Source organism: Lissotriton vulgaris, chromosome 7 (genome assembly GCF_964263255.1).
Source record: "Lissotriton vulgaris chromosome 7, aLisVul1.2, whole genome shotgun sequence".
In the NCBI taxonomy this organism is placed as follows: Eukaryota; Metazoa; Chordata; class Amphibia; order Caudata; family Salamandridae; genus Lissotriton; species Lissotriton vulgaris.
Window position 1 is genome coordinate 1,361,650,276 of NC_141695.1, and position 27,362 is coordinate 1,361,677,637.

The following is a 27,362-nucleotide window of genomic DNA, read 5'->3' on the forward strand; positions in this document are numbered from 1 at the left end:
GGGGGTCGATCCCGATCCACTTGCTGAGTTAACCGAGCTGCTGTATCTTTGTCGGGAGCCCAGTGATGTAATGGTCTGTACCATCTAGGTGACAAACTGATGAAAGGCAACTTCTGTCTTTCTCTCCTCTCAGGGGAACGTGCTGGAGGAGATGGGTTCACCTCTTCATGTAGTGACCTTGCTGGTGAATGTTCTGACACTGCACTGTCAGAATACAAGATTACAACCTACAGGGACCTAGACGTTGATCCACGGTGAGAGTTATGAGAGCCTGAGGGAGATGACGATAGGCTCACTGGAGGAGAGGCCTCTCCTGAAGGGCACTTAGAGTGAGATCTGGAGCGACTCTGTGGTGCCTGGTGTCTTGACAGGGACACCTGCCTTGAAGAAGACCTCCTCTTCTTAGAAGGTGGGCTCGAGCGAACAGGAGAACGTCCCTTTGACTTAGAACGCCTCTCCAACGCCAATGCTGCTTCTTTTTTTGACATCGGCTTTGGAGATCTCTGCTTCGACAGCGGCCGGTGATGGTTCAGTGACGTTGTCAATCTCAACGTCGTTCTTTCAGGCGTCCTCTGCCTCGACGTTGCGGTACGCTGGGTCAACGTCTGCCACAACGCTGAAGGTGGTGTCTGGGGTCTCAACGCCGAAGAATGGTGAACCGTCCTTGGCAGAGACCTGTGACTCGATGTCGAATGCCGTTGAGACGCCGGTTCAGCAACCTGCTTCGACGTCGAACACCGGTGATGAGGCATCGACGGAGCTCTGTGTTTTGACGTTGATCGCTGGTGCGACGACATAGCCCTGTGCCTCAACGTCGAATGCCGATGCATATACGGAGCGCTGTGCCTCGACGTCGATCGCCGTGGCGACGACTAAGTTATCTGCCTCAACGTCGTATGCCCACCTGGAGACGACGGAGACCTGCCTCTCGACGTTGAACGCCGCCTGGTTGACGTCAACGGAGGGACCTGAATTCTCGATGTCGAAGTCTTCCCAGTCGAAGGATGATGCGTCATCTTCGATGCTGTTTTCTTCGTCGCAGGCAGCCTCGACGCCGGTCCCACGCCGACGGAGAACAGGTCGGGACTTCTCTCCACATCGACTGGGTTCTCCTCTTCTGCTGCCTTTTAGGAGACCTACCTCTTTCAGAGAGGCCATAAATACGAATTTTCTCTCTGTCTTTGAGGGTTCTCCTTGACAAGTTCTTGTAGTGATGACAGCTGTCTGAAGAATGTGTCTCAGGGAGACAGAGGATACACATAGGGTGTGTATCAGTCCTGGCTCCTTCTTGCCACGGGAAGGGCAAGGATCCAAAAGGGAAGGCATTTTGACAAAAATAAAACTTTTTTGAAAAACATAAAAGGCAGCACCAGCAATCTAAAGTCCAAAGACGTCGAGTGAAAGTGAAAAACCTGAAGAATATCAAGATATATTTGACAGAAAGTCAAAAAAGGTAGGAGCTGAAAAACCAGGGTCCTGACTGAAGGAGCCGGAAAGAACAACTGACCTAACTGTCACCCCTGAGGCATGATGGGAAGCCGGGGGTCATGGCTGCCTTAAAGGCATGGTGCCAGTTTTTTGTTGAAAATGCTTTCATTTTCTATGCTATTGTTTTACAATGCAGCCTGTAGGCTAACAATGTCTAGTTTATTTGCGGTTTTCATGATATAGGAGTGTTTTGCTCATTAAAACACAGAGTTCAAGTGCTATTTGACAATGTGTTTTTAGGTCTCGCCTATTCTATTCCGCAAGGAATGAATTGCGAGTCTAATGCCGCTGAACCACTACTTCAGGCCAAGGGCTCTCCTCCAGCGGATTTTGGACAGTTCACGTGAATCACAATCACGTGACCTGCTCTCATGCACAAGACTTCCCCCTGGCAGCAGCATTTCTCCTTTCACGGCCGCCAGGCCACATCAAAGGGTTCCGCTGCCCCGCCCCCTGCTTCACGGCCATCTGTTCCCCAGCTCCAGCACCTCCCCTCTCTCTCCCCGCACACAGCCTTACTTGGATTTCTCCTCCCCCTCCCCAGCCAGCTTCCCCCAGGCCGTGTTCCCTCCCACCTTTCCTCCTCTCTGTCCCTCCGCTCCCCGCCCCTTGCATTTCCCGTACTTGCTTGTTTTATTACTTGCTCGCTGTCTCCACTCCCACTCCCACCCTTCCCCTTTTCCTCTTTCTCACTCCTTCTCGCTTTATTCGCCTCTTTCGTTATTCCTCCTCCAATCCAGAGGTTCACTACCTCTTAATTTCATCTTCATTTTCCCTGTTCGCTCTCTGTTTCGTTGTGTTCTTTATAACATACCACTCTCATACAAACTCCCTTACATCTCTTTTGTCTCAGACTCGAAGGTGAAAGTATCATTCATCTTGTCTCATTAATATGGGCATTTTTACTGTTTGGGTTCTGCGCATGCGCTCTTTATGTATGCAAGACTATGAAAACTGTCAGTGGGGGCATGGCACGACTTCGGCACATCTTCCTTCCTTCTTCCGTCCCTCGCTCCCCATATCTCTAGTTTCGCCCCAGGCCGTGTATATCCTGTGGGCCCTAGAAACAGGCCGGGAGCCCTTCGCCAGGACTAATCAAACTGCCAGGCGGACACCGGACGCCCCTTCCTGAAGCAATAAACGCCAGCATTTTATGGGGGCCTCCCCCTGCTGGAGCCCAAACTCAGCATCAGCCACTTCTCTGTGATATAACCATGTTTCAAACCGGTCAATGTGAAAAGTTCTGTTGCAGATTGTTACAGATTTGGCTGGAGACAGACTACTTTTTTTTTACCAAACATTTCATACAAGTCTGTAAAACGGTGGCACGCACCCTCTCCATTTTGCTGCCCAACTCCAAACACGTGAAGTGCCCGCACCCTCTCACCAAAATTAAGAAAGAACTTTACAACAAGCACACCCGAGAAGACAGCATGCGTGCCCTGATCAGCAGGCCACTGTGTACTGCTTGACCGGACAGGAGGCCCTGAACCTTCGCTTCTGGGAACCACCTGCACTTCGGACTGAACGCATAGTCTGGACCCGGGGAAACTCTGAAGATCAGCCGAACTACTTAGCTTGAAAGCATCCTGACACTCGATTACCCAATGCCGCAAACGAGCAAGGAAGGAACACAGCCTTACTCGGATTTCTCCTCCCCCTCCCCAGCCAGCTTCCCCCAGGCCGTGTTCCCTCCCACCTTTCCTCCTCTCTGTCCCTCCGCTCCCCGCCCCCCCCGCAGCTTGCATTTCCCGTACTTGTTTGTTTCATTACTTGCTCGCTGTCTCCACTCCCACCCTTCCCCTTTTCCTCTTTCGCTTGTGCTGCTTCCTCGTGGCTCCTTGCAGGAATTTTATCGATGTTCATCAAACCATCCCTCCCACAGGCTTCCCCAGCGTGCGCTCGGCCGGCCTCCCTTCTCCTCCCCCCTAATCAGCACCCCCACCCTCACCATCACGGCCGCAGGCCGTGACTCGCATCTGCTTCTCATGCCCACCCCCGTTGCGCTCTCCCCAGGCCCTCCTTGCCTACATAACATTTGGTCTTGTGCTGGAGTATCTGTCATCTCTTGCGGTATTCTTTAACCCTCTTCTCCTCCGTTATCTCAGCTCCCGTCTTTCTCGCTGATCTCCTTGTACTTTCTCACATGCCATCCCCTGTCTCACGTGTCTCACCGGTTCGGTCCCTTTTGACATGCTTTGGCCTGCTACTCCGTAACCTGGTTTTCGATCCTGCTATGCCGAGTCTTCTGGTTCAGGGGGACGAATGCAACCACTGTAGCGGCCTGTGTTCACCTTATGGTCACAGATTCAAATATTGGTGGGTCCACTCAGCCTTTCATCCTTCTGAGGACTCCCTCTCCAATCCCTCTCTCTCTCCTCACTCACCTCTCTCTCGCCTCTCTCCCCTCTCCTCACTCACCCCTCTCCTCACTCTCTCCAGGCCTGACTCTCACCTCCCCTCTCACCACTCTCCCCTCTCCCCTCTCACCACTACTCTCCCAATTGCATTTTTTCACGGCCGCCAGGCCGTGACACCACATCAAAGGGCTTCTCCTCCCCTAATTATTTTTTACGGCCGACCGGCTGCACTTGAAGTTTCACGCCCGCCATACAACATACTACCACACATACAACCACATGCACAACCACATCAGGGCACACTTTCACCAGTCACACACACACCACCAGCAGTCGGTGCACGCTTTCACCAGGCACACACCACCAGCGTCAGTGCACGCTTTCACCAGGCACACACACCAACAGCCGTCAGTGCACGCTTCCACCAGGCACACACCACCAGCCGGCAGTGCACACTTCCACCACAGCACCACTCAGCACCACCACAGTACCACTCAGCACCACTACAGCATCACTCAGGGGCACCACAACATCATTATGCGCATAACAGCATTAATCTGTGCAACCATTCAACAACTGGTTCAAATATTTTCAGTCAATGTTTCAAGCTTATTACAAATGTCATAAAAAGATGTTAAATGTTTTCACTTCTGTTCTTGTTAAAACATTGTGATTTGTCAGATCAATACATGTAAGACAGGGGAAAACTAAACATGTACCTTTACTAATGCTATAGATGTAACATTTGCTAACTTTATAACTATTGGCATTTCTAATAACAAAATTAATATTTTTATATTTTGAAAAACAAAACAAAAATTTAAAATTTTTTACATTTTACACACCAAAAGCTCAAACGTTTCTATTGCGAGACCTATTGCATTGCAAATGCTTGTTTATATGCTTGCAAATAACGTCTCTATATGGGTAATTACATTTTTTAGCCGCCTTTTTGGGGCTGCATTGGTGTGAGAAAAAAATGGTATATGTGCATACATATATGTGGAGCTAGATATACGTGATTCCATATATAATTTTTATATTATTGCTGGGGTCCCCGCACATGGGCGGGAATATTCAGTGCTTATGACTATTGATGAGGATCCCCTGGAAGAGAACATGATGATGCCCCTATACAGCCACCTTGAAGGAAACTGGCTCTATGTATACTGCACCACAGTGAGGTACAGTTTGTATAGAGTTCAAGGGTATTCAAAGCTTTGGCAGAGGCTAAAGTTAGATAGAACCTTACTCTTTAAAGTGGTAGCTTGGTCGAGCAGTAAGGCAGTATCAGAGGTCATTGTTAAGCATTTGATGTACAAACTCAGTCAACAAATGAATTCACACACATGTGAATGGTACTGGGCAAGTCAGAACTTTTCAATGAGACTACCTCGGTTGAGACTAAATCCGTTCCAAAGTCGGACAAGACAGTAGGATTGACATCAGTTGGTAGTGTTGAGGCCAGAAGTAACCGGGATCTTGGCACTCAGATTGAAGTTGGTTCCAAAATCAGAGCTGAACTCGAAAACAAGTTCAGGAGGCACAGAAGACTGGTTTCAGGTGGCAACTCAACTGGAGGCCTTTACGGATAAGACCAGAAGGCGCACCCAAGGGAGCCACAAGGGTGCCAAAGATTCATAACATATCTTCTGTGGTGCAATATCGCCGACAGCCCCGAAATTTGGGGTGCATCAGCTTAAGCTGCAGAATCGACTCCTCAGTAGAGGACTGGAAGCAAGAGGCACCTTAACATTCTCATGACTAATCAGAAAGAAAGTGGTGAGAATGGGACTATTTTCACATGTGCTTCTTATGAGTCATTGTTGATTTACACTTACCAGAACACCTGAACTGCAATGATGACCTATTGTGGGAACATCACCTAGAACAGGAACGTGTTCACACGTTCAACTTCGAGCGTGAACAAGACTGGCACAACTTCAGGTGTTCAGCAATGTACAGTCTGGCCTCAGGATCCCGGATCACCTTCCAGATTCATAAAGGCACGCTTTTCGCAAGACACAGAGCTGTGGCCCAAAGCCACACACAAAAAGACACACCTCTTCGGGGATCAGCCACAGACAACTGTTTCTGAAAGTCCCTACAAGGTTTAAACTGTGTAATTTTAAGAGGGGGAAATGTTCCTTTGAACACTGGAAAATAAGAATTTTGATTTAAAAAATGTGTCAATTGAAGAGAAAAGGTTGGGAGCTAGCTCCTAACCCAGATCCTAATGCTCAAAAAGAAAGGAACGGAAGTCTGTGTGCAGGTGTGTCCCTTACATGTGGCTTCGACCGTCACTTATGGAGCCGACACAATCACAAGACACCACCTACAGGCACATGGGGATCTGGGGTAAAAACTTTCCTGATCCAGTCTGGTACCTTGAGATATTCAACATGGTAAAGAATCTGTAGTGAGCTATACCAATCAGAAACCAGATATTACCCATAAACGCGGCAAAGAGAATTCTGAGCTCCTATGTCTTTTCTTTTATTTTAAGAGTAGTAGATCTGCGCAAAGAAAGCGTTTATGTGAGGGATGGGGATATAGCAGAGATAAAAAGCTCATCTGCAACATTGGACAGATTATGGTTCACACAATTACGTGACAACACAATGAACAAGGTGCAATGCTAGACAAATGTCTCTGTATATTGTTGTTTGAATATATTACTGATTCCCAGTTTTATTTTTTCACTTATATTACATTTCTGGAGTGGTTTTCGTGCTAGTGTACTTAAGTTTGACTGATAAGGTCTACTTGGTGTCTAAAAAAGCTAATACAAACTGTGTTGCCTTTCATTGGTTTATTTTTTTATCGAACTGATTATACTTTTGAAAATACATACTTTAAAAAATATATATTGAACAGTTATGAATTTAAAAAATGTTAATGGAGAATAATATTCTCCAGGTCGGAGGTCAGGGAATAAATTAATCTAGGAAAGATACAAAACAATAAACAAACTAAGGGTAATGTGTTCACAAAGTTTAATTTTCCTTTTCTGGTAGAATGTCATACATCCCATATGTGCTAATACCCACTTGTTCAATCTTTCTAAAAATTTTATTTGTGCTAAACAAGACGAGTCACTTTAACATTAGCATGTTGTTCAGACTATGCCAGGAAATAATTTTTGTAGGAAATTAAAATGTTAGAAACTTCCAACCGCATTGATGAAGCAGTAAAAGAAAAATCGGTCACACTATTGAATCTTTCGCCAAGCAAATGGTCCCACATCAAACTAAAATCAAGAGCAAAAAGGTGGAACAGAGGCTAAAGCTACAAACGTTTTAACCTCCACTTGTAACCCTATTCGGGTATACAGTGGTGGGGCTCCCTTACCACATCAACTTGAGGCGGGGGTGGAGGAGGAGGTGGCTGATGCTTCTCACTCCCGGGCTTCAGGCCGGTGGGAACAGTTTGAGGGGTGTAGGAGCCATTAACAATCAAATCGTAGAACTTCTTTCTATGCTGCCCTGTGAACAAAGGAAATGAAGTACAGTTAATGTGACCAACCAACATTTTCAAACTAAATTATGAAATGTTTAGAAAACACTTTATGAAACATGCAACTGCTCTAGAAGATCTTAGAAATATTTTACAAGTATGGTGGATTTAGTGTTGTTGAATCGATGGTAGGATTATACACTACTGGCAAAGATTTCCCTTCTACACAGTTTCAATGGTGCAATTGTACCATTATTAAGCAGTTCTTCTAAAAACTCACAACTGAGGATTTCGTAGCTTTAACCTTGTGGTGCTTGATTGCAACTGAACCAAAACTCATGCAGTAGATTCTAATACAGAGTAATGTGGCAAGGATGGTCAGTAGATTTTGACTTCACATTTTGAGTTCAACAATCGATAAAATAGATCAGTGACTGATCCAACTGTAAATAAAAGGCAGCTAACTAACATCCTTGAATGTACTTCGGTGAGCAACAAGCGACCATCAGTGATGATCCAAGATCTCTAAATACTAACCATTAAGTATGCAGAGCCCCCATCATGCCTGTGGATTGAAGGAAACTTAAATAACTATGGGGGTCATCGATAAGGTATTGTGTCAAACATTGGTCCGTTTGCTATTTGGCAGTGATTATATTTAGATTTGGCTCCCTATACATATGCAAGTTAACAGCACCAAAGTAAATGAAGGAATGGCCTTTTTCTTACACCAGTCTCCAATTTGCCTCAAGCTAAAATTGCACTAGCAGTTCTTTCAGACCATTTCATTATCATGAAATCTAGTATGAGATTGGCTGAGGCCACAACTCCTCAATCCCTCTCGTATGGCAGATGGGGGTGGCTACTAGCTACTCCATTTGTTTCCCTTAAAATTGTAGAGAACAGGTTAAGGATTTATTTGCATTAAATGAAGAAACAGGTGAGTGCAATATAGTTTGGGAACAATTTCAATGATTCTTGAAAGACATATCTGTCTCACAAGATAGAAGAAAATGAAGGTGAAAAACAATTAAGTTCACACAGTGAAAGCATGTAACAGAACTATGTGTTATGATCTTACCAAACATAAGCACAGAGGTAATAAGGGAATAGAGGTGCTTAATAATCATATCATTAATTAAAAGATTATTGTGGAAGAAAACTTCCATGGAGATCTCACAGAAAAAGAGAGGTGTACAAAATTGTGAAATTGGGCTTGCAATCGGTTACTTGTCAAAAGAAAAGGGTCCTGTGTGAATTCAGTAGGGGCACTTAACAGGGTCACTTTCTCCAATTTTATTTGCAGGTTTTATTCAGTATTTGGCTGTATATAACGGGTTTCACGACAGCCCCTGTATTTCAGGAGAATCTAAGGAATGTGACTGACATCTGAACAGAACAACAAAACTGAAATAACAAGGTTGCCAGACGTTCTTAGTGAATTTCCTTTTATTTCTGAATACAAAATCAATATGTAAAACCGAATATAAATGTCAATAGAACAGCTACTGCTTTGAAATGTTAGGATGCATTATACTATGTTGATTGCAACACTTTTTGGGGGGAAATTATGGATAATTCTGAGGCTCAGTGAAATATCCTCTCACAATGGGGAGTCAAATATTTAACAAACAGCAGTACCTCAAAAGTTTTTCTCAAGGCTAATTTATTAAGAGACTCAAGAAATTATTGGCTTATTTCGAAGTACCCTGTGTGGATCAAAGAAAACAGCACTGTGTTAGTTAAGGGGGTGGGCACTCCCCAACTCCAAAAATAACTTTACAACATTATAAAGAATGGTAGGACAACATGAGCTACACGAAGACTCCATTGTTAAGATATAGTAACTTTAGAGAGGAAAAAAAGTTTTGGCAGGTTTATTCAAGGTTATGGAAATTGGGAGTAATTGGAGAAAAGGGGAATACCTGCCTAATCAAATGGGCTTCTTTCATTTTAAGAGCCTCAGGAAACGTGTGGGACACAGGTTTTAGTTCATTTTTTTAAAGGCTTGCTGCTGTTTAAAATTGGTTCTTGAACCACATGAGGGGATCAAGTAGTTTTGGGATGTGAAAAGCGAGTTGGAATTTTGGAGCTGGTAAGACAGAAAAGTAATTATTTAAACAATTACTCCCCAATCAGCTATAAATTTGACAAGCTTTTTAGTTTGTTTTCAGAATAATTCAGTAGTGTGGTGCTTTTGCAAACGGCACAATTAACAAAGAATTAGTAGAAAAGAGCAGACATGCCTAACAATGAACCAATGGGAGAAATTAATAGGCATGGGTTAGGGTAGAAAAGCCAGGAAACAGAATACAACTGGTAATTTCATAACAGAGGAGTCTTCAGATCATTTTGAAAAGAAAAAAAAGTTGTTTATCTGTACACTGTGGTTCTCCAGTATTTACTTTTCATAAATTCACATGCTTGAATCGTCCGTCGCCGAGGTGGGAGTCTCACAGTAATTGTAACTAGTAGTAAATTGCTTTAGAATGTAAGTTACAGGTCCCATAGGAATATATAAATCAATCCACATCGTTTTGAGTAGAATCAAAGTTCAACCAATCAGAGATAAGCTTCTGCCTCATTCCTCCTCTACAGTGACGCCACACCTCAGATTTCGAAGAACGAGTGTATAAACTGTGAAGAGCTGCTGGCCCCACCGCCACATCATTATTGTTTGCAGCATCTTGGCAGTAATGTCTGGTAAAGGTATGCCTGAGCGTCAATGTGACGGCTCTGCCTAGGTCTGGCAAGGATCCACCTGCGAACAGAGCAGGAGAGGTTGCTACAATTCTTCTTGAATGGGAGCACGCCTTGGATGCAAGTGGTCTTCACGCTTTAGTGTATCAGAAAGCTATTTTCGCAGACACCAATCTTGCTACACCAACTCTTGAACTTGCCTAACCCTTCTGCGGAGATGCAAAGGCAAGCATGAGTTGATAGGACCTTGTGAAAGTTGTTGTTCTTTCTATATAGAATTTTAAAACACATCTTAAAATCTAAGGTATGAAGTGGTCTTACTGCTTCATTTTAGGATTTTTTAGAGAATTACTTTAAGACAATAGGTTATTTGAGGTGGAAATCTGTAGGCACTTTCGAGATGAAGCAAGGATTAGTACGTAGGATAGCTCTGTCCTTGAGATACAAGTATGGCCTCTGAACTGTAATAGCTTGTATTGCACTAATTCTTGTTTCAGATGTAAGGGCTACGAGAAGAGCTGTTTCCATGTAAGATGTTTGCTATCTGCCTTATGTAGAGGCTCAAACGTCCTCCTCATTAGTTGAACTAGAATGTGTTCAGCTGCCATGGAATTGGTGGTTTCCTAATTGGAGGATAAGCCCTAAAAAGTCCTTTTAAAAAATCCTTTATCAGTCTGTCTAACCGTAGAGATCTTTTGATTTCTGGAATGCCAGATTCTTGAAATTGCTACCAGATTGACTCTGGTTGAGCTATGAGACAATCCAAATTGAGCTTAGTAGGTGTACGGTAACACCTGTGCAGGTGTTGAAGAGAAAGGGTGACACTTAGAGGAACACCAATTAAAAAACCGTAATCATTTTGCTTCATATGATTTATCGGTTGACACTGCTCTGCCTTGTGCCAGTATGTCACTGCATTCTTGAGAAATGTTCAGCGGGTGAAAGTCGTATTCAGGATACACGCTGCTAAACTGAGTGACTCACTTGCCAATTGTTTCCAGAGAGCAATCCTGGGACTGGATTGAGTGGAGTGTGACACTGTTCGAACATTAGTACGAGCTCTGTATACCCAAGTTCTCTTGGTCACGTCGGAGCTTTCAGGATTATCTGGCACAGCTCTCTTTTCATCTTATTCAGAGCTCTTGGAATTAGAGGTATTGGCGGAAAGGCATGCAAGAACATACCTGTCCATGATATTTGGAGTGCATTCCCCCATGATCTCTTGTGCGGGAATCTGCTTGCATAATATTGGCATTTTCTGTTTGCCGAGGTACCAAACAGGTCTAGAGACCGTGTTCCCCATGTGTTGAATATTCTGTTGATCTTATATTCTGGCAGTTCCCATTCGTGGCAATCTTTCAGAGACCTGTATAAGTTGTTCGCCCACTGGTTTTCCTTGCCTTGTACATGCTCCGCTCTCATGGAGACCTTGTGTTGGAAACACCAGTTCTAAATGTCCTGTGCCTCCTTGGACAGAAGGTGTGAGCTCAGTCCACCATGCCTATTCAGAAAAAACTTTGTGGTTGTTTTGTCTGTTCAAATCAAGATATCAGACTTCTTTAGTCTTGGTAAGATAGCCCGAAGTCCCAAGGCTACCGCTTTCAGTTCTAGGAAATGTATGTGCTGCTTCTTTTCCTCGTTGCCACTTCCTGCTTACTTCAATTTCTTGGATATGTGCTCCCCAACATTCCATGGAAGCATCTGATGTCATGACAAAGTAGTTTGGTGTGAAAAGTTGAAATGTTGTCCTCTATTGCCCACCATTTCATAGCCTGTATCCTTTCCCTTGATATACGAATAACATCGTTGAGTAAATCCTTGTCTTGTATCCACTTTGTCCATCTGTTCATGCAAAGCCCTATTGAACAAGCAACAGTTTAGGATCAGAAGAATGCATGAGGATACCAACCCTAGGAATGATTTGTATTGCCTGACAGAAGTATGTCTTTTTTTCTTGATAGGGTAGAAACTAATGCTATTATCTTGAGGGACCTCTTCTATTGCCCCCTTCGGCATAAGAAATTGTATTTCCTCTCTTAACAAAGATATCAATATGACCTCCTGCTGGGTGAATTGCAAAGGGATTTTTGAATAAATTCTAGAGTGTGTCCATACAGAATGATGTCCAAGACTCATCTGTCGGACGAGATGGACTTCCAATATTTATAATAATTGCTGAGTGTCTCTTAAATTCAAGGGTGCTAGATCGACAGAGGCAACCAGTGTCACTGCATTGTCACTGTCTCCTATAGTACTCAGGTCTGAATAAGTTACCTTGAACCAACCCTGCCTTCTCAGTACAGCTGCTCCAGTCATTTGTCTAAAACTAGTGAGAGCTAAGTCAGTTGCAGTACATAAAATTTCAGAGGATGTTCTTTCTCGTTCTTGAAGGATAGCTCTTGCCCCCTTCTTTTCCTTCAGCAGAGAATCTAGGAGCTGCATTAAGTCTGATCACATCCGACGGTCATACCTGCCCAGTATAGCCAAAGCATTGGACAATGTTATGATGATAGCCTCCATGGCAGAAAGGTTCTTTCCTATGTTAACTAGCCTCCGGCTTTCCCTGTCAGGAGGAGCTGAACAAGGTGGTATCAGGGTTTCTGATCTTCGTGCTGCTTGCAAAACCAGATTCTAGTATAGTGTGACCAATAAAATAGCCTGGCAAATTATCTGGTGCATTGAATTTCTTATTGTGTCTGGATATTACCGCTGGCACTGTAGCAGGATTCTTCATCACCTGGAAGCTCTTAGCTCAAATATAGTTGGTAATTGGTATGGATCTCACAGATTTTCTGGTTGACTCCATAAAGTCATACAGGAAACAGCGTGTTTGCTGAAACGAGAACGGTAGATCAAACCTCTTGGCAGCTCTTTATAAAATAGCATGGAATTCCCCCTAAATCATCTGGTGGTGAGCTAGCTGCAAGAAGGAATGGAGAAGCCGATACACGTGTCACATAGTTGGCACATTCACTTCTTGTGCTCGTTGCTTGATCCTGGATTATAATCACCCACTTCAGGTCCTTCCTCATCATCACCATGATCAACATAATCATGCATAGTAGTTGTATCTAAACAACTTGGTGGTGACTTGTCCTTATGCTATCCTAAGGGGCTTCTCTGATGTGACGAAATTTCTACTTGTGTTATGCCACTTTGGACTTGTTTTAAATGTGTTGTTCCCTGTCTTTGAGAGTTCTGGATGATAAAAACTGACAGTGTTCGCAGGAACTTGAAGAATGACTGGATGATTGTCAGTCTTGGCCTTCTTCCTGCCAGATGAAGGGCATTTGTCAAAGAGGGAAGGCATTTTGACAGAAAAAAAAATGTTAAGCCTAAAAAAGGTAGTAGTAACCAAAAGACGTCGAGTGAAACAAAAACTGTAGTAAAATAAGAATATTTTTTGACTGAAAGTCAAAAAGAAAAGGGAGCGGTTTCACCAGGATCCTGACTGAAGGATCATGCACTGGGACAGGAACAGATTTATTTGCATATAGCCGGGTTCTGAACTGGGATGGTGCAGTGAGCTAAAAAAAGGTGTTGGATCTACCCCTGATCTCTTGAATGGGTGAGAGTATTCTGCTTAATTCAGAAACTCTGTCCCTCACCACCCCTTGTTGTTAAATAAATTGTTTAACAATGCAGCCTGAGGGCTAACAATGTCTATTTATTAGCAATTTTCAGGATTTATGAGTGGTTTTACTCATTAAAACACAAAGTTAAGGGATATTTGACCTAATGTGTTTTTTGTTTCCTTACTAATTGCAGTATTGTTTTAGCCTCAGTTTTGGGGCTGCATTGGTGTGAGTAAAATAATATATGTACGTACATATATGTGGAGCGAGATATATGTGTTTTTACATATATATTTTTATATTGTTTCCGGGGTCCCGCACATGGGCAGGAATATTCAGTGCTTATGATTATTGATGAGGATCACCTGAAAGAGAAATGTACTTTTTAATACACACGTTTTATGTATAAGGACTATGATAGCGCAGGACTGCAGAAGGGGTGAGGGAACAAACCTGATGGCTGGCAAACCACCTCTAAAAAGAGAAGGTGCAAGCGCACAGGAGATGGGAAGCTGGGCGGCTGTACCGATTCATCGTTGACTGATGCACCATGTGAGGTAAAACTAAAAACAGACTGAGCAGTAAAGACTGAGAGCAATAACTTCGAGCAGTAAAGACCGAGCAATAACTTCAGGAGTGGTAACTGCCTCTGGTGCCATAATAAAGCTAATACCACTTACCCCCAAGATGGGATGGAGGAACCACTGAGACTTGGGTTCCGAGCACGGATTAAAGTTAAAGTGCTGAACAGGTTGTACTTGGCCTGGTTTGCAGAGGCATAGTAGGAAGGACCGAGGGACAACCGTGACAAACAACCTTTACCTCCAGTGACATGGCCCCTGACTGCCACATGGCCCCTTGAATGGGGGAGGAGTGGTCTGACCTACAGAAAATGAAGCTTCACTGGCCGGGATATGGCCCAGGGCATATTAATACATTCTGAGGAATTCAACTTATGCAGCCTAATCCACCAAACAACTCACCAAGCTTCTTCTTGGGTAGTCTTCGAAGTCAAAAAGCACTCTTCCACTGCGTACAGCTGAATCAAAGAAGAGTTGCAAGCCAAAGGGCCTTGGCTCAACAGTAGGAGCTGAACTTAAAAATTACTGTTGCATACAAAAACACATTTAGTGCACTGAAAACAGATGTCAATCTGTGGCTTAAATCAACTAAACACAGAACATGGTAATCCAACCTCAAAAACACCTACAATATATTAACGATTCTCACTGTGGACATTAGACTCTGTACTGTTCAAAAGTATGTCCATTTTCTAAGAAAAAAACTGATTGCTTGAATAACTAAAAAATATCTGAATCACCAGCTTGGTGCAGGGAATCTACTCACAAAAGGTGATGTTAGGGGTGTTCACTATGTAAAAGGTGATAAAAAGTGCCAATAAACCCTCACTCACCTTTGATATCTAGCTGGGCGTGGATAATGTTGCCCATGACTGAGGTGTTGTGCAAATTCTTCACAGTCTCCTTGGCGCCACGAGTGCTCGTGAAGAGAACCTTTGCCAGTCCCAGGTGTTTTCGGTTCTTGGGATTGTAGAGGATCTCTATCTCTTCAATGTCCCCAAACTTTTTGCACATTTCGGATAGAAAATGCTCCTTGATGTTGTCATTGAGACGGGCAAAGGTTACCTCCTTTAGAGGAATTTGCCCAACATAATGCTCGTCCAACTGGCAAAGAAGAGAAGAGCATAGGTCAGAGAATGATACAACAGATGACTGCAGGGTAGACAGAGACTACAGTTCCTCATCTCTTCTCGCACACTAACCAGAATGGTACATTTTGGAAAAAGTGCACACTTTGAGCAACAAGTAAGCAATAGCTAAACACAATTCTAGTTACAAGTCACAAGAGTCTTCACTTAATTCTTAAGCACGAAATATCACCTCATAAGTGCAGGTTCTCTGAACACTAAACTATATTCTTTAAGTGTTCTGTTAAAGGCAAAAACCATGTTCTTTTTTATCATCCTCTAAGCTTAAAAGCGCAACAGTACTGTGTTTCCTCTTTCTAAATCCACCCTATTTAAAAAGAGAAAACACAAAAAAAAGCACAGCAAATATTAGATATTACCAGATACTGTTTATACATAGTATCTACACCACTCAGTGTCAGACATCCTCGAAATTCTGTTTAACAAATTCCAAATTTACACAAGTATTTATTTCCAAAAAATATTCTATTTCTCAAAGATCCAGCAGATATGTTTATTACTAAAAATCCGCGCACAAAGGGAGATAGGTCCTTAGCAGAGCTGAGGGAGGGCTGGACCCTATATAAATTTGAAGTACAAAAAGCTTGCCCCCTCTCTCAATGAATTTATACTTGAGGACCAAATAAACAATTTCTTTAAATCTAGTACGGTATGTTTATTTATACCTTTTTTTTAAACAATTATTTGAAGTTTTTTTGAATGGCAGAAAGAGAATACAAAATACAATAAATTATTAACAATCTTATTCAATCCACAATTAACAAAAGAACACTTACAAATTACACAAAAAGAAAACTTCAAGTGTTACATCCAACAAACAATGCATATTACAGTGCCACAATTTTGAAATATACAATAAACCATTTCGTAAAAGACTTTTGATGTAAGGAGAGCCAGTTCAATACAAGAGCAAGAAAGCATGAGGCAATTGTATTTTGAAACACACTAAATGTTGTGATTAGCTCTTGCTGGATTTGCCGCCGATGCGACGAGTTTCAAGTTCGGGCCAAAAGTGTCCAAACTATCATCAGGGCTCTTGTTAATATTCTGTTGGGATGTAGAAAAACGCGTTTTAATACAACCAAATGGCCCCTTCTTCAAAGATAGCACCGTATGGATGGAATTAAAAATACCTGGAAGTTCCTATGAGGTTGGCCTGTGGTAGTTTCTATTGACGGACACAATCCTTAATTCAGGTCACAACCGGGGCCACTTCAACACAAACACCAATCTAGAGAATGAACAAAAGGTGTTTTCCACATTTTACAATGCGTGATCTTAGGGCATTGCAAACAACCTATTGTTAAAAATTAAGGAATTCATACTTTAAGTTGAGCGGTCTTGCAACATAGGGAGGGGCGGAGGGATATCTTTTCTTTAAATCCTGTGTAGACAACACATACCTGCTTGACATAGATGGAGATGCTTAGATAAACAATCGGATGTTTTTATGTTTGACGAACTTGTCATATCTGTCTCGTGCACCACTGTGGGGATACTTTGTTTGTCCGTCAATGAATCTCCCATGTGCCTGTATGGGTAATACACTAGTCAGTGTGTGGTTGTTTATAGTTGCCGTGCTGACATACATTAAATCCTACGAGCGGAATGCGGTGGATCTCGTACCTTTAAACTTGCTGAGCAAGGCACCACCTCTCGCCCCCAGTCTACGGCCCCAGCCGGGGCTGTAGGGTGTCGGAATCGCTTTCTTTTTGTAATCGGCGTCTTCCGATCACGAATCCGTCGTTTTCTGAAAAGACGCATTCAAGGTCACTGCGCGGTTGGCGGGATTGATGTTATAAACAAAACTGACCGGCGCGGCCGTTTGTATTGCTTACCTTAGTCAGCCTTCTAATTCAGCTGCGTTAGTACGATGCTCCTCAATTGCTCGCTGTTCGTATGTGACAGCAGCGGCCATTTTTGCCATAGTTAAAGGGAGGCCGCTATGGGAAGGGTGCATTCTGGGATTTGAAGTACGTAAAGTACAAAGTCAAGTGTTTTGCAGGCTAAACAGAGTTGATCTGACAGTGCCCACAATGGAAACTTATAAGATGCAGGCAAGTTCCCTCACAGACACGCATCAGTGTGATTACATCACACTATCTTAAATCAGAACAAAAGTGTTACATCCTTCCTGGAAACATAAAGTCGTCTTAACAGTGACGACCCGGCAGTGTGACACAAAGTCTCATATTCTTGACAATTCTGACATGTTATTCAAGCCAGTCATTATACAGTTGAATTTCAAAATGAGGTATGCTTCTTTTTCGAGTAGCATTTTGTCAATGTCAGCGGGGCGCTGTACGTGACTCATTGTGTGTAAAACAGTCCACTTAAAGTCATTCTCATTGTGGGACATCTCAATGAAATGTTTAACCACCGGGGCTGTTAGTATTTTCTTTTTGATCCTTGACCTATGATGTCCTATTCGGAGATTGACCTGCTGATTTGTTTTGCCTATGTAAATCCTGGAACATGGGCAGATGAGGGCGTAAATTATGTTTTTGGTTTTACAATTTGAAAAACCAAGATGCTTCCATTTAATTCTTAGATGTTGAAACTCAATGCCTTCAACAGTACTGCCACATGAAACACAATTGCCACACCTATGGTGTCCCTCTAATGGTTTCATGTCCCATAGCGCACGGAGATCATGTTTTGGTTGAGACTTCGGGAGATCTGCTCTCACGATTTGTTGGCCCAAACTCAGATTCTTTTTATATGCGAAAATGGGGCGTGGGAAGGAACATTCTAGGTCTTCCAACAGGTGCCAGTTTTTTAGGACTGCCTGTCTGAGCTTGTGGGTGTCAGGCCCAAAGGTGGCAACGCATACCAATCTGTCCAATTCTTTCTTCTCCTTGGTTTGCAATAAAGTTTCCCGAGGAGTAAATCTCGCCCTCTTATAAGAATTTTTCAAAAGTTTACGTGGATATCCTCTATGGATCATTTCATTACAGAATGTCTGTGCATGTTGGTCATAGTCGCCTATGTCAGAGCAATTTCTCCGGATACGTAACATTTGCCCATACGGCAAGTTAGACTTCAAACTTCTGGGGTGGTAGCTTTTGTGATGGAGGATGGTGTTCTTGTCAGTTGGTTTCTTAAACAAAGATGTTTTAAGTTTACCCTCCTCACAGGTGACCTCGACGTCCAAAAACGTCATTTTCGTGGTACTTGTTTCGATGGAGAATTTGATGTCAAAATGTCTATGGTTGATCCAATCGTGGAATGCTAAAAGTTCGGTCTGGCTCCCCTGCCACAGGAGCCAGACGTCATCTATGTATCGCCACCATTGTAGAATCTTGTCCTTATATGGGTTGTTGTTATCTACAAACAGGGTCTCGTATTGTGCCATATAGAGCACTGCCAAGAGCCAAGGAACAAAAAACCATGTGAAACCTCTTCTCAACTGTGGAACTACATTCAGAGTGTTCTTTTGATTTGCAACATTAAATATATGGGAAAGGAATTAAGAAAGAATAATGAATGAGGGGAAGGGTTTGTTAGACAAAAGATGATTATTAAATTGAATATGACAGCATGAGATGATTGACAACTCCCCTGTCCCTGCCCAATCAGAGTTCGCATTTTATCAAGATTTGTAACTTTTGAGGGTGGGACATGCAGAAATAAAGACTATAGCTAGTGTGACTAAAGGGAGTTGTAAAAAAAAAAAAAAAAAAAAAATGAGAGAGGAGAGATTGACATTGCTGCAAGCGAGAGAGAAAGGCGAGAGCTGCTGCTGATGAGGAAAAGGAGAGAACAGACTAGGAAGATTCATACTTAAATGGCAACCTGATAATATTGAAGATTCCAGAAGAATATCGAGGAGGGAGAGAGTATATGTGAGAGATGTGCCCCGGTGCATCGGTATGTTTATTTATACCTTTTTTTTAAACAATTATTTGAAGTTTTTTTGAATGGCAGAAAGAGAATACAAAATACAATAAATTATTAACAATCTTATTCAATCCACAATTAACAAAAGAACACTTACAAATTACACAAAAAGAAAACTTCAAGTGTTACATCCAACAAACAATGCATATTACAGTGCCACAATTTTGAAATATACAATAAACCATTTCGTAAAAGACTTTTGATGTAAGGAGAGCCAGTTCAATACAAGAGCAAGAAAGCATGAGGCAATTGTATTTTGAAACACACTAAATGTTGTGATTAGCTCTTGCTGGATTTGCCGCCGATGCGACGAGTTTCAAGTTCGGGCCAAAAGTGTCCAAACTATCATCAGGGCTCTTGTTAATATTCTGTTGGGATGTAGAAAAACGCGTTTTAATACAACCAAATGGCCCCTTCTTCAAAGATAGCACCGTATGGATGGAATTAAAAATACCTGGAAGTTCCTATGAGGTTGGCCTGTGGTAGTTTCTATTGACGGACACAATCCTTAATTCAGGTCACAACCGGGGCCACTTCAACACAAACACCAATCTAGAGAATGAACAAAAGGTGTTTTCCACATTTTACAATGCGTGATCTTAGGGCATTGCAAACAACCTATTGTTAAAAATTAAGGAATTCATACTTTAAGTTGAGCGGTCTTGCAACATAGGGAGGGGCGGAGGGATATCTTTTCTTTAAATCCTGTGTAGACAACACATACCTGCTTGACATAGATGGAGATGCTTAGATAAACAATCGGATGTTTTTATGTTTGACGAACTTGTCATATCTGTCTCGTGCACCACTGTGGGGATACTTTGTTTGTCCGTCAATGAATCTCCCATGTGCCTGTATGGGTAATACACTAGTCAGTGTGTGGTTGTTTATAGTTGCCGTGCTGACATACATTAAATCCTACGAGCGGAATGCGGTGGATCTCGTACCTTTAAACTTGCTGAGCAAGGCACCACCTCTCGCCCCCAGTCTACGGCCCCAGCCGGGGCTGTAGGGTGTCGGAATCGCTTTCTTTTTGTAATCGGCGTCTTCCGATCACGAATCCGTCGTTTTCTGAAAAGACGCATTCAAGGTCACTGCGCGGTTGGTGGGATTGATGTTATAAACAAAACTGACCGGCGCGGCCGTTTGTATTGCTTACCTTAGTCAGCCTTCTAATTCAGCTGCGTTAGTACGATGCTCCTCAATTGCTCGCTGTTCGTATGTGACAGCAGCGGCCATTTTTGCCATAGTTAAAGGGAGGCCGCTATGGGAAGGGTGCATTCTGGGATTTGAAGTACGTAAAGTACAAAGTCAAGTGTTTTGCAGGCTAAACAGAGTTGATCTGACAGTGCCCACAATGGAAACTTATAAGATGCAGGCAAGTTCCCTCACAGACACGCATCAGTGTGATTACATCACACTATCTTAAATCAGAACAAAAGTGTTACATCCTTCCTGGAAACATAAAGTCGTCTTAACAGTGACGACCCGGCAGTGTGACACAAAGTCTCATATTCTTGACAATTCTGACATGTTATTCAAGCCAGTCATTATACAGTTGAATTTCAAAATGAGGTATGCTTCTTTTTCGAGTAGCATTTTGTCAATGTCAGCGGGGCGCTGTACGTGACTCATTGTGTGTAAAACAGTCCACTTAAAGTCATTCTCATTGTGGGACATCTCAATGAAATGTTTAACCACCGGGGCTGTTAGTATTTTCTTTTTGATCCTTGACCTATGATGTCCTATTCGGAGATTGACCTGCTGATTTGTTTTGCCTATGTAAATCCTGGAACATGGGCAGATGAGGGCGTAAATTATGTTTTTGGTTTTACAATTTGAAAAACCAAGATGCTTCCATTTAATTCTTAGATGTTGAAACTCAATGCCTTCAACAGTACTGCCACATGAAACACAATTGCCACACCTATGGTGTCCCTCTAATGGTTTCATGTCCCATAGCGCACGGAGATCATGTTTTGGTTGAGACTTCGGGAGATCTGCTCTCACGATTTGTTGGCCCAAACTCAGATTCTTTTTATATGCGAAAATGGGGCGTGGGAAGGAACATTCTAGGTCTTCCAACAGGTGCCAGTTTTTTAGGACTGCCTGTCTGAGCTTGTGGGTGTCAGGCCCAAAGGTGGCAACGCATACCAATCTGTCCAATTCTTTCTTCTCCTTGGTTTGCAATAAAGTTTCCCGAGGAGTAAATCTCGCCCTCTTATAAGAATTTTTCAAAAGTTTACGTGGATATCCTCTATGGATCATTTCATTACAGAATGTCTGTGCATGTTGGTCATAGTCGCCTATGTCAGAGCAATTTCTCCGGATACGTAACATTTGCCCATACGGCAAGTTAGACTTCAAACTTCTGGGGTGGTAGCTTTTGTGATGGAGGATGGTGTTCTTGTCAGTTGGTTTCTTAAACAAAGATGTTTTAAGTTTACCCTCCTCACAGGTGACCTCGACGTCCAAAAACGTCATTTTCGTGGTACTTGTTTCGATGGAGAATTTGATGTCAAAATGTCTATGGTTGATCCAATCGTGGAATGCTAAAAGTTCGGTCTGGCTCCCCTGCCACAGGAGCCAGACGTCATCTATGTATCGCCACCATTGTAGAATCTTGTCCTTATATGGGTTGTTGTTATCTACAAACAGGGTCTCGTATTGTGCCATATAGAGCACTGCCAAGAGCCAAGGAACAAAAAACCATGTGAAACCTCTTCTCAACTGTGGAACTACATTCAGAGTGTTCTTTTGATTTGCAACATTAAATATATGGGAAAGGAATTAAGAAAGAATAATGAATGAGGGGAAGGGTTTGTTAGACAAAAGATGATTATTAAATTGAATATGACAGCATGAGATGATTGACAACTCCCCTGTCCCTGCCCAATCAGAGTTCGCATTTTATCAAGATTTGTAACTTTTGAGGGTGGGACATGCAGAAATAAAGACTATAGCTAGTGTGACTAAAGGGAGTTGTAAAAAAAAATAAAAAAAAAAAAATGAGAGAGGAGAGATTGACATTGCTGCAAGCGAGAGAGAAAGGCGAGAGCTGCTGCTGATGAGGAAAAGGAGAGAACAGACTAGGAAGATTCATACTTAAATGGCAACCTGATAATATTGAAGATTCCAGAAGAATATCGAGGAGGGAGAGAGTATATGTGAGAGATGTGCCCCGGTGCATCGGGTTTGTAGACCAGTTTAGTAAATGTTGCTCTGCCCTGATCCTGTCCTATAGTGTTTGGCTCCTGATTCTTAATCAGAAGACCTCCACCAGCCCTTTTGGCCAGAGAGTTGGTTTTCCGTTATCACCATTGGGTAACTATAATTCTGTCTCTAATTTGCATACTTTTGCAAATGTATGATTTATTATGCCTTTTGTCTCTTCATCTATTCACTCTTAATGCAACGATTTGTTGAATGAGTCTGTGAATTCAATGTATTTCCTAATGAATTTGCTCTCCCATAAAAATTGATGATGTTTGCACTGTGAATTTATATTAATGAGCGTTCATTCATGACTGAGATTTAGATAAAATTCATTGAAACGTACCGAGAGTCTGTGGTTATTTCACTAAAATCACTAAATGAGTTAGTCAATTATTCAGATCACCATAAACTACTCAACTAATGGTCCATCAACCATACGAAAAGTGTTGATCTGTCAAGATTAGTTAGATATTGAACCAATCTCTCAAATAATTTGAGTTTACAAGTGAGTTTACTAATCAAAGATTGAAGTGAAATTACAAAACTTGACCCCCAACGAAACAGCCAGGAAATCGGGTTGTGTAAATGGGCCCATTGAATTTTTCATTGATTGTGAGGTGTTCGTCCCTGACCTTTCGTATGATCAATAGTACCACCTCTAAGATGAGATACCTGAAGTGAACACTACTTTTTATAATTACCCTATCTTAGTTTTGGCGGAATTAGGCTCTCTGGATCAGGTTTATGCCCACTTTCTTCAGGCACTGGTCATTTAGAGGGTGTAAACCCCCAAAGGTAAGTAGCCTATTGGCTACTACCGGTCACTCTCCGCAACGCCCCTAAATTGAGTATTTAGGTGGCACCCCTGACACCACGAACTTAGAGTCGACGGATCAAGAAGAGAGCATAAAGAAGAGCCACAAGAAAAAGCGAGACCACAAATTAGACTGTGGACTTTTGCCGCCAAAACCTGCCCACCTGCACCAAGTCTTGACAATCGTGACCAATGTATCACCCTGCAGCTGACCAGCTTCCAAGAACCCCGAAAGACGGCCAGGCTTTCCCAAATTGCCAGCAATCTCCCTTGGAGTAGAGGAGCTACTCCCTAGCAATCAGCAGGAATCGAGAAAGCAAAGTTAAGTACAATGAGTTGCCGCTCACTAGCCAGCCCGACGCTGCAGCCCCTCAGGAAGAGCAACCTGTGCTCCTGAAGGTCGGATCAGTCCCCTGCCAAGTGAGAGGACACCAGGACCAACCGGACGTGCACAGGACCAATACTCTGGTACCGGAAGCCCTTGCAGCACACTAAGAGTGAGAGTCCAGACTCTTACAACACCGAGCAGCCGAATGACGTCAATACTGCAAAGACCCATTTCCAGAGGGGCCAGCTGACCTGATTTTTGCACCCTCAACCAGCGAGACAGACAACAACAAGGCTGTAGGACACACCAAACCCTGCCGACACTGCACTTATCAGCTGAGCGTCCTAGCCCAGGTACAAACAAACCAACTATGCTCCCTTTTTACAAAGGAACCTTGTGACAAGAGCCCCCAGTTGGGAGATCACACACTTGTCCCAAAGTCCCCCTCTGCAGTCTGTTTCCAGGTTCCCCCCCCCCCCTTTACTGGCATAGCTCACACAGCTATCAGCACCTCTACAACCAGACACCCCAGGGAAGGTAAAAAGAAACTGTTTGAGGCACTTTGGATTTTGGTCCCCTATGACCCTAAGATCTGAAGGAGACACTCAGAAGCTGACCGTAAATATTAGGATGCTAATTATGCCTTTTCCTCCATGGGAAAGCATTGTGCGTAAAGGCGCATTTAAGCGACTGTTTTACTAACCTGCATAACTGAATATTTTAAGAAAGTACTTACTTATCAAAGTTCTTGCTATCAAAATTTATACTAAAATAGAACTTCTTTGTCTAAATTGGTCTCTTATTTATTTTTGAGTGTGTGTCTCATTTATTGCCTTTGTAAATAAAACCAATGCTTAGCACTACCCTCTGATAAGCCTAATTGCTCACCCACACTATTAAAAAACAGACTATTGGGATATAATTTGTGCCTCTGTAACCCAAGTGGGGTTTGCCTAGCCTCTTCACACAATGTATCTCGTTTTGGACCACTATAAAAAAAGAGCCTGCCTCATACATTCTTCACCAAGGGTAGTCTCTGTAAAATATTGAGAGGTAGTATAGGTCTAGGAAGGGAGCTGGGATTCTTCTTTTCCATGTCTTTTTAATACAAAAATCATGTTTTCAAATATAAGATAGAATACATAGAAAAAAAACTGGGCAACATTTACAATTTTTTTTAACCCATCAGGGAAAGTTCAAAATGCAGGACATTTGGATGAAAATACCACTACTAAATACTATTTTAGGGTAAATATAATAGCAAGAAATGGTGTCTTAACACAAACCTATAGAAAACTGTCTAAACTGGCCCTTTTCCTTCAACCCCTGAAGTGTAGAGAGACTCCTCTCCAGAGTCACTGGAATTAAGCAATATTACAGCCATCTGTACTTAATACACTCAGATTAGAAGAACTTGGTTAATTCCGATAAGCTGAATTCTAGCTGCAAATCGCTTAAAAAATATTAATAGGATTTTAAAAAGTGACTGCACTGAGATGCTAACTTTCATTGTATCCAGATATCTGCTATATGCTTGGAGACTAAGGACCAGGATGTTGAAACTATCCAATAGCCATTGAATGGACTATGATGCACTGAAATGTGTTTGCTTCTATCTTTTGCTACCATTGTGGAATAGTATTAACAGATTTTAGCAGTTTGTAATGATAGGAAGCTTTTACAAAGTTTTAAGTATTGGTTGTTTTAACTTAATCTTGTAATGAGATTGTTTTTACTAACGGGCCTGAGGAAATCGTTGCACATGACAAGGTTTTTTTGGTGTGCAAATGATACAATGTTGACATCCTTTGTGGTGTAAACTTTGGCAAGCCGCCCTGCTTTGTGCACTCGGTTTCATGGGCTGAGGAAACTCCCAATCAAAACGTATGCGAAAAAATTCATGTAACAGAACCATCAATATCACTATCAGAACGGGTGACTTGATATTATTCATGACTGTACTTTTTGATATACTTTTATGGTTTTATAAAAATCGAATAAATATATTTCTACTATTACTACTACTTCTATTACTACTACAGCCATAGCCATTTCCACAAACCTGTGAATTTGCTGTATATTCCAAATAATCTGTCATCTGCAGCATATTCTGCGATCTGAAGAGAAAATAGTTTCTAACTCACAAGTATACACAAAACTAACAAAAACACAGCGACATGTATTGCTGCTCAATGGAAGGCCCTTCCCAAGGTTGACTGGTCACCGGTTCCCTGCTGCTGCCGCCGCTGCTCGCATCGCTGCCCTGATTGTGCCCCCACTGTGGTCTGTAATATCGCCCTGATTTGTTTTATCTGTATTGTGCTGCTGTCCTGATTGTCCTGTTAAGCCTGCCCCGTGTACTGCCCTGCCTGGTCTGTAATATCGCACTGATTTGTTTTATCTGTATTGTGCTGCTGTCCTGATTGTCCTGTTAAGCCTGCCCCGTGTACTGCCCTGCCCCCGTTCGCCGTAGTGTTGCCCTGTTGGGATTGTCTCTGTTCTGTTCCCCAGCGCTTCCGTCCCCCCTGCTGCCCACCCCACTCCCTGCCGCTGCTCCCCCGCGGCCCCCCCCACTCCTGCTGGTTTCCTCGACCCTCCCCACTCGCCACCCCGCTACCGCCTCCCAGCTGCTCCTCCCTCGCTCCGCGCCAAAGGTAAGCCCGTCTGCGCCTGGACCGTGCCCAGTGCCAGGACCCCTGGCCCCCACCGATGCAAGACGACACGACAGACCCACGACGCCGCTGCCCTCTACGCACTCAATGCCGGCCGGAATCCCACCTGCTGACGGGCCGCCTCGAAACACATTCACGGACCCTTCACCTGCAGAACCTGCAAGTTCACCTGCCTCCGAACCTGCACCGCGCCCGCCAAGCCAAGCACCAGCAGCAACCTCAAGTGCATCCTGCTCAACACCTGCTCCGTCCACAGACACGTCGTGGAACTCTGGAACCTCCTCGACACAACATCACCAGACATCGCCTTCCTCACGGAAAACTGGATGAACGTCTCCTCAGCCCCCGACATCGCCATCGCCATCCCGGACGGGTACAAGATCATCAGGAGGGACCGCGTCAACCAAACCGGAGGAGGCATCGCCATCGTCCACAAGAACACCATCCGCATCACGACCGACTCCAGCGACACCTTCGCCGCCGCCGAGCACCTCCACTTCCAGATTCACACCAACCCAAAGACGACCCTCAGAGGCACCCTCATCTACAGACCCCCGGGACCACGCACACAATTCAGCGAAGACATCACGGGCTTCATCAGCCCACACGCCCTCCCCTCCGCCGACTACATCCTCCTAGGGGACCTCAACTTCCACCTGGAGAACAAGGACCGCAACACCACCGCCCTGCTGGACAACCTCGGACTCAAGCAACTGGTCAACACCCCCACCCACTACGCCGGCCACACGCTTGATCCAGTCTTCTCATCCAGCAAGCATATCACCTTCAGCCACTCCACCGAACTCCACTGGACCGACCACAGCTGCGTCCACTTCAGCTTCAGAAAAACCACAACCCACCACCACCCGCAACAGATTCCTCACAGGAGCTGGAGCAAGATCACCGCCGACCAGCTCACCACCTCCCTCAGCCAGAACCCACCTGCCAGCACAACGGACCCCAAGGAAGCAGCCCGCAACTTCACGCAGTGGCTGACCGCCTGCGCCGACGACCTCGCACCACTGAAGAACCCTCCCAGCAGACCCAAAAGCAAGAAGGCCCCCTGGTTCACCGACGAACTCAAGGACTCGCACCCTCGAGAAAGCCTGGCTCCTCGACCAGAC

At 43.5% G+C, this 27,362-nt stretch overlaps 1 protein-coding gene across 1 annotated transcript in view; it reads right to left on the bottom strand.

The window, feature by feature from the left end:
- SETD1A (SET domain containing 1A, histone lysine methyltransferase) overlaps window positions 1-27,362 on the bottom strand; it is a 960,878-nt gene that overhangs the window by 775,580 nt on the left and 157,936 nt on the right. Inside the window, exons 5-6 of the mRNA XM_086932054.1 lie at window positions 14,994-15,264; window positions 7,200-7,333 (exon numbers count right to left, since the gene is read on the bottom strand). Coding sequence (XP_086788180.1) covers window positions 7,200-7,333; window positions 14,994-15,264 — 405 coding nt within the window. The remainder of the gene's footprint in view (window positions 1-7,199; window positions 7,334-14,993; window positions 15,265-27,362) is intronic.